An 8,502-nucleotide genomic window follows, 5' to 3' on the forward strand; every position below is an offset into this window, starting at 1 on the left:
TACCAAAAAAATAAATAAATGACGAAACATGTGCATCTTTACATATATTTTTCCAATCAATAGTTAGGCCAGTTTGGCCATATATCAAGTCGGGCCATCCTAATTTATACACAAGATCCACCCTAAGCAGCCGACGGCGACTTAATGTGGTTGACAACGCCAGCCTCCGACAACGCTGCAACGAACGGCTGTCGGGCTCTGCCTTTTGACGGCTTCTTGTAATCCAAAGTCTCGTCGTCATAAATGTCCCACCACTTCTTGACCAGCCTCTTTATGTCATCTCTGTCCATGTTCTCTTCCTCACCGGTGTACCTCCAGGGCTTTGATCCCTGTCCATATCCATAGAAGATAAACCAATTAATTACTATAACTACAGATAAATACCAGCCACAAGCTAGTTAGTAGTATAATCTTTCAAGAGCTTACCGCAGCACAGTAATGGATGACTTTCATGTTCTCCAAATCGACATTCTCAGGGTGATGCCATAGCATGGCCACGACCAGATTGTAGGCTTGCGGAATGGGTATATAGATGTCCTTGAAGAACATATTGAGGTAGTCCTGCTCTGCAAAAGTAGTCGGAGTAGTGACCTGGAGAGTCTGCAAAAGGTCATCGCAGGTGGAAAGGCTGGGCTCGTACACGAACATGCCGGCGTTGAAGTAGAGTGGAGGAGGTGAACCCATCTCAACTGGCCACTTGACCTTGTCCGGGCACTGCTGGCAGTACCCGATCTTGTACTGTGGAGTGTGACTCCATGTCTTCTCGCAGAAACAATCCACTACTGCGTAAAAGTAACCATTTTGAAGATCGAAAAGGTGATCAATGTTCTCGTATACTTGTATGTCAGCGTCCAAGTATACCATCTTGGAGTACTCCACAAACTGTATACACAAAACCAAAAGTTAACCCTTGAAACAGAGTAGAACAGAGGAAGAAGAAATTCAGAAACAATGACAAGAAGTTGAAAATGGGCACCTCCCAGATACGGAGTTTGGAGTAATTGATGACGTAATAAGCCATGGCGAATTGAGTTTGATTCTCAGGTGGGTACACAGGCTCTATCTCTCTGATGATGCAGCCCTGAGACTCGAGAATCTGGCGATGCTCTGCCGGAACATCAGGCAGGACAGCCACCACGAGCGGATAAGCGCTCTTCACCTTCCTCAGCCCCTTGGCTAGACCCACCACGCCTTTGATGTAGTCTCCGTTACCTGCCAAGAAAGTAACGTAGGCACCTCTCGGTGAAATGGCAGGTTTAGTGAAGACATCGTTCATGGTTGTGGTGCTAAGAGTATTGGAAGCCATGAAGGGTTGTCGAAGGTTGAAATGAAAAAGGTTCAAGTTAGGAAGAAAAAGAAGTTTATTTGGAAATGGAGAATCTTCGATCTAATTGCTTCGGTTGGTTGTAGTTCCGAAAGAAGACGTGTGGGTTGTTATATAGGCGGCAAAATGAAAGATAGTGCAGCGAAGTTTCCTGAAAAGGTGGATTTGCTCCTGACACGTTAGATACGGCGACGATCCAACGGTGATTAGGTATCTACTAGGAAACTTTTGGAATGGGGTCAGACACCAGAGAACAAGTGAAGAACTCTACCTCATGGGCCATGGTGGGGCCATGGCATTTATCTAAAACAGCAGTGCAAGCCTGCAAGGTTTAGTCAAACTTCAACCTCGGACAAGTGACAAGTGAGTGAGGCTATCGTTTTTTTTAATAAATAAAGTACAAAAAGGCCAAGGATTTTAAACCGGTTCAACCAGATCAAACCATTGGTTCAGCAGCTTAGATTTGCAAAGTAAATGATAAGCAAGATTGTTTTTGGAGATATGTAATAATATTCCTTAATTTCCATAATCATTTATCTAAAGATTGAGTTTCTCTAAAAAGAATTAGAGTATCCAAAAGATTCCAAATCAAGTTTTATGGTTGCATGTTATTATCACGAACCCATATTCAATAATCTAATCATCCAAGTTGTGTGAGAAATCAAAAGTGGGTAGACCATTTTATCCAACCTGATTTCAACAGTACTACTTTGAAGTTTTAAATCCTTGCAAGATGCATGGAGTGTTGATCCTAATCGGGTTTCAGTTGGGCTTAATTAGTTTCCACCAATTATAGGCTAATACAATTATCACATCATTTTTTTTAATGGAGTTCATAGACTGAACAAAGCATGGACATGTTTATTTTCGACACGTTGGCAGAGTCACGTTAATTAAATTATAATTAGTTTTAAACTGACTAATTGGACTATAAATGAGACTTAAACAGGTTGATCAATCTATGAATAGATTAATTAGACTATAAATAATCAAATTTTATGAACACCTAAATAATAATTGGTCTAGGCCTAACTCTAAGCTATATACTAACCAATTGATCCGATTTTAGGCTTTAACAAATCAGTCCGATGGAACCAATTTTTAACAAACTTAGATGGTGATTGGTTACGTAGAGTCTCTAGACCAAGGATTTAAGGCTCAATATTGTGATTCGTACCATATTGACTGATCTAGCTTGATACTTTGAAGGAATATCTATTGTACTACTTGCCGGATTTAGGCCGAATCGTAATTGATTCATATCGATTCTAATCTGATCCGGATAGAAACCATCCAGGCTGAACCGGATCTGTTCTTTCAATCCCTGACTGGAACCTTCCGGCCGACCTTGTATTCAGGTCCTTACACATTTCACTGCCTTAATAGCAACAGTCATAACTGCTCTAACTATAATAAGACTTAAAGACAACTCAACACACCGCCCTTTGAAGATAAACCTCGTCGGTGCATAGTTATAATAACCCAAAAATTCTAAAATGCCACGTGGATGGAATCATACGTCAGCTACCCTTTTTAGGTATTTTTTATCCAAAGGCCGTGTGGACTTGTAGGAGTTCGACCTTTTTTGGCAAACGGTCAGTGTATCTATTTGATGTGACATTTTTTTGTCTTTCTTTGGGCATTTGACTGAAGCGTATTCAAATACATTGCATGTGGGATCGCCAGTGTCTCTGTTGAGTATTATAGCTCCACGTGGCAAAAGATCGTATGTTCCCCGAAATCAGGTGGGGCCACAGCCCTCAACGGGGACTTTTCATTTACTTATATAATAATGGAAAGTGGGATCAGAGCTAATAAGATAAGATAAAGCTTTGAAAACTTGGGCTGAAACTAGTGGGGCCATTTATTCTAGCCATGCAGCTCATTAGGGCACTTGTCTTAATTTGCTAAATCTCCATAGGGTTTGCCTTTTTTCTAATTTTTGGGTCTTGCCTGGTGTAACCACTTGGTTACACGGAGACAGCTGTTGGCACAAACCCTAATTAATGGTGTTTAGAATTCGATATATTTTTGTCTTTTATATGCCACGTGGAAGAAAGCACACTGTTCCTAACGTGTGCCTCTGTCTTAAACACAGTGGGTGTGAAAAAATTGCCTCTTTCCACTTGCTCGCTCTCATTGTTGATGTCAAACGGCATGTTCCTTCGTCAAGAGGTAACATTCTCTTCCCCTTAGAATATTATAGAGTTATTGAGACTAGTAATGTTGGTTAATTATGATTTTAAAACACACAGTAAGGATTTGAACCAGTCTTATATTCGGTCTAAACAGGCTTTGAATCGATGTGTCGATCGATAACCCTAATTTTGGGGATCGGGCGAGGGAGAAAATCCCACTAATTGCTAAGGTCTATCGACTCTCTCCCCTTTTGTGGGCGTCAGAGCCCGCACAACAATTTCAATCTGATTTTTAAATCCTTGGGGATAATTAAGAAGTCTCTTCTCTTCTTTTAGGAGAGTTTTAATCAACCAACAATCAAGTTCCACATTTTGATTGTTCTTTTCGAACAGTGAATCTTATCATCAACTCCCATCCTCATTACTGAAAGGGTTACAGTACCTTCTCTTGGTTAGATCAGAATGTTAAAGTTCATAGCCGAATAAATTTTATTTTTACCGTGGGTGATGGAAAACTTATCTTTGAGAGCTTTGCGAGGTTCAAATATTAAAAATTAGCCCTTCCTAAGCTTTGGAGTTGTTTTTGTTGACCACCACTTGTCTTCCCATGTCAGCAAATAGTAACACAATACTCTGGTTAACATAAGTGATATTTAATCCTGAGGAGTTAACCTCACCCAGGAGAAGTGCCTTGCAACTTGGAAGGACCATGTATGATCACAGATTCACCTCGAAGTGTGGTAAGAGACCAGACTTCAAATATGCATCGGGGTGAAGCGTCAATTGGGCCAGATTTTTAAAACCTCAGCTCAGACATAAGTCTCTTTAGCTAAACCCAAAATCAGCTCAGCCTACATCATGTTGCGATATTGTAGACTAAACCCAACCCTAATTTGACCCTAAATGGACCTGGCTGGCCCGAATTGATTTGATTGACCCCGTTGGCCCCTATTTTTGTCATTTTTTGTACACCTATTTTTGTTATTTCAATGCTAGACTAAATAGGGGCTGGCCCTGTTTTTTTGACCTAATGTATCATATTATTTTCTATATTTGTATATGTAAGGCCAAGCCGGGCTGGTCTCAAGGTTGGGCCTAGAAATTTCAACCCTAGTCAACCCACATGTTGAAAAGCCCAACCCAGGCTCTGTCGGGTTCGTCGGGCTACCTAGACTCTAGGCTGGACCATTAAGATTAGTTAGTTTTTTTTTTTTTTTTATATACTTGAACCATGCCCAAACTATCTTATTTTTCTTCTATTTTTATATATTATGTTTGAGATAAATTAATATATATATATCCTCCATTTTTATATACTTATGAATCCATGTAGCCGACCCCATTTAGTTGGGATTATTGTTTTATGGTTATCCTTGTTGGCAACCCGACCACGTGGCGATGATGACGTGGCCAGTTTGGGTGATGTGGATGAAAATGATGACATGATAGTGTTTAGTGTCACCGATGAGATAACAGAACTCTTTGGTATGCATGGAATGATTTGATACATCATTAGTATGTGGTGTGGGTTTCTGAGTCAAACTGGTAAAATTGGCCTATTTACGCTCGGGGGTATTTTCAACAATGAAAATAATATTTTTTGAAGATTGTTTCTTCATGAAAAATATATATTGTAATTTATTTAGTCCAATGCATCTGATTTTGTCACATTCCGATACCGTATGAAGAAGTTACGACATTTGTGGCAATCAAGGGTAGTTTAGGTATTGAAGATGAATTTTTTAAAGGAAGTGTTCTCCATGTAACAATACGAAAAAAATCCAATATTTCCAACGGTTCTGATTTCATCACGTTCCGATTCCGTATGAGAAAGATGCGTCATTGGAAAGGTCTAGGGGCATTTTGGTCTTGGGGCATTTTGGTCTTTTTACATGGATGAGTCAGATGATTGAGTCTTCTAGAAAGTCGTAGAGCATCCAATTAGATTCCAATGCACTTTGTTTCATTTCGATCGGATATCATATGAAAAAGTTATAAGTGTTTCCGTAAAGCTAGTTTGAAAATCCAAACCGAAAATCCATCAGTTGCTCTCGGTGTTGGGTGGATTTTTCGGAATTTATTTTTGAAATTTGAAGGGTTTTTATGTAAGTTCAGTGTTTTGAAGGTCTGAGTTGCAGGGGGTCTTTAAACACTGAAATATATGGAGGCAGGGGCTTGATTGTAATAAAAGAGAGTATGGGATTGTGAAATGGACGGTCTAGATTCGACCACGTAGACTTGATTTCCATCTAAGAGTGCTCACGAATTGGCGCTGGATCAGATGCTTAATATGCTTGCGCAAGATTTTCCATTGATCGGATTTATCAAGAACCATATGCTGGCGCTACACATGATTGAGGATGCTACGGTGTTAAGCACATGCAAAAAGTGGCATAGATAGATGTTGTTTCTCAAGAGCTCATGAGATCTAATTTAAACCAGATCTGAAGATCTCAATCCAAGGGCTGCGAGTAGCCTATACTTTATGAGACATAGCCGACAACCCTTCGTGAATCCTGCCAATCTAACCAATAGGATGTCGACAACGTTCTGACCGCTGACGCAACGTTGATCGCATACGTCATCATGACATCATTTGATCCTAGATCTACAGTTCATGTTTACTATCTGTTATGGGAATCCGACGGCTAATATTATTAGATACTCTTTGATGAGATCTACGGCCAGATTTGCGCCCCTGTTGCGCGCACCGCCGGCGTAGCCTACGCCACTCTTATGAAGATTCCATTTCAGGCTATTTCATTACTCCAACTTCAAATGGTCATATCTCCCTCATTTTTACTCGGATTTGGGTGAACTAAGTTGCTACTTCTTCATTTTTTCAAGCCCTACACTATGGAAACAAGAAAAATGAGTTTTGAGTGAAGGAAGGCTATGGTTTTGGTAAGAGAATATTCACCCTCTTTGTTAGTCCTTGAATGAACATGAATACTTGATGATAAATGTTCTTAGGCCATTAAATGAGGTAAAAGAGGTGGTTGAAGTGTGTTAATGATATATTAACTCAAATCCAAAGAGAAAGAGAAGAAAGCAAGGTTGTGTTTGCTTTGAAGAGCAAGAAGCCAAGGAGAGAGAAGGTGTAAGCACCAAACTTGTCAGTACAAGTTTTCAATCATCCCAGGCAATTGGTTGGGAGATTCTCTAACTTTTGATTTTACATTATATGCATGTATGTATATTAGGGTTAGTTGTGGATGAATATATACATGCTAGGTTAGTTGTGGATGAACTGTAAGCATCCTAGCTAATTGTGGATGTATATGCTAAGCAAAGCTTGACTGTAGGACATTGATATAAGCTCAAATTTACTATATTATTTATTGAGTGCTTAGTGGGTGCTAAGCACCAGGAGTGAGTGCTCCCGTGTAGTGGGTGCTACACATTGTACTGACACTGTGGTGCCATCTCAACTTCGGCTTGAGAAAATTGGGTGTGGGTGCTCCCGACTGTGAGTGCAGTCAAAAGTAGTGTATTGAGTAGGTACGAAGCCTTTACAGACACTACTCCGGTGATGTAGGTAAATTGCCTAACCTCGTAAAAACCCTGTGTTGTGGGTGCTTGTTGTTTGTATTTTATATTGAAGTGCGCGGAATGTGGAATAGGTGTGCACACTTGGAAGTGCCTATAAGAGGCTGAGTATGCATACGACTGTGTGCAAACAGGGACATGTATATCAGGTTTTTCTTAGTCAGACATCAGACAGTTTATGGGAATTGAAATTAGACTCACTGATTCACCCCCCCTCTCAGTGATTGCCGGGTTATAACAGAGATAAGGCTAAGTTGTGTTGTTGTTGTTGTATCAACTTTGCCCAAAAATTAATATCGCCATCTATAATTTTTATGGGTATAAGTAGAAATATAAGAAAAAGGTATTCCCAACATAATATTAATGAAATTTTGGATAATCCAAATCTAATGTTTATTTATGAAAAGTGAATAAGGGTATCAATTCCTAGACAGAACCAATTGGATCAATGAACCAAAACCTTATTGATATGGGTTTTCATGAAAACAATAGCAAATCAAAATCGCATCAGACCGAATGATATTGGAAATTGGAAACTGAACCAGTTTTCCAAACCTGATAAAAAAATAAATTTGTTATAAAGAAAACATGATCTTCAATTACTTTTAACGTAAATATATGAAAAACTAAAATGAATTGATAACAAACTGAATAACTTATGATGGTTTGGTTTTAATTTGACCTAATATTGAACCAAAACTAGTAGTAGACCAATAGATATGGTGGTCGGCAATCATTCAGACTTGGTAAAGGTTGTCGCGGCACCTGTAGTAGGATAGAGGACTTATCATGATGCTTGCAGACCAATTTACGATGTCTCTGTCGTTGACGTTTGTCAAACAGGCCACGTGGATTGGCCAAGGTCTTCTACAGATAATGATACCTCGATTCTAAAGCCTTTGGTGTATCTTTTTGATAGGCACATATATCTGTATAGGGAATTCGCAGCTGAAAGATCCCGCCCAATATTCTCCTTCCCACAGTCAAGAAGATTATTTTGAACAAGCTGAGGGCAACAAAGATAAGGATGCTACATGAGAGATGCTGTAAGATAAGGAGGGATAGAGTAAAAAAATGATTGTATCAGAAACGATTGAGGTGGTATGGTCATGTGCAAGGGAAACCTATGGATACCCTAGTCAGAAGAAGCGATTAGATTCATACAAAGGGTTCCTGAAGTGGCATAGGCAGACCTAAATGACTATTGACGAAGTAATAAGGAAAGATATGCATTTGTAGAGCTGGATTCTACTATGACCGAAGATAGACTCATAGACCTATGTGGAAGACAAAGACGCAGACCCCTTGTAGGGGTTGCTACTGGGATGTTGATTTATTCTTATTGTTAAAATCTATCTCTAATATCGTTTTTTACTTGTTGTATTCCATTTATCTTATATATTCTTTTGCTTTGTTGAACATGTTAGATCTATGTAATTGATCCATTTAGTTGGGATAAGATTATGATTGTTGTTGTATCAAATTAAAATG

At 39.3% G+C, this 8,502-nt stretch overlaps 1 protein-coding gene across 1 annotated transcript; it reads right to left on the reverse strand.

The window, feature by feature from the left end:
* On the reverse strand, positions 1–1,386 carry LOC122092471 (galactinol synthase 2-like). The gene is made up of 3 exons (XM_042662793.1): positions 977–1,386; positions 427–882; positions 1–329 (listed from the first exon to the last, which is right to left on the reverse strand). Exons 1-3 carry the CDS (start codon positions 1,304–1,306, stop codon positions 123–125), a joined length of 993 nt encoding a protein of 330 aa, XP_042518727.1. The 5' UTR covers positions 1,307–1,386; the 3' UTR covers positions 1–122.
* Between the last annotated feature and the right edge of the window lie 7,116 nt (positions 1,387–8,502).

This window comes from Macadamia integrifolia, chromosome 10 (genome assembly GCF_013358625.1).
Source record: "Macadamia integrifolia cultivar HAES 741 chromosome 10, SCU_Mint_v3, whole genome shotgun sequence".
Classification (NCBI taxonomy): domain Eukaryota; kingdom Viridiplantae; phylum Streptophyta; class Magnoliopsida; order Proteales; family Proteaceae; genus Macadamia; species Macadamia integrifolia.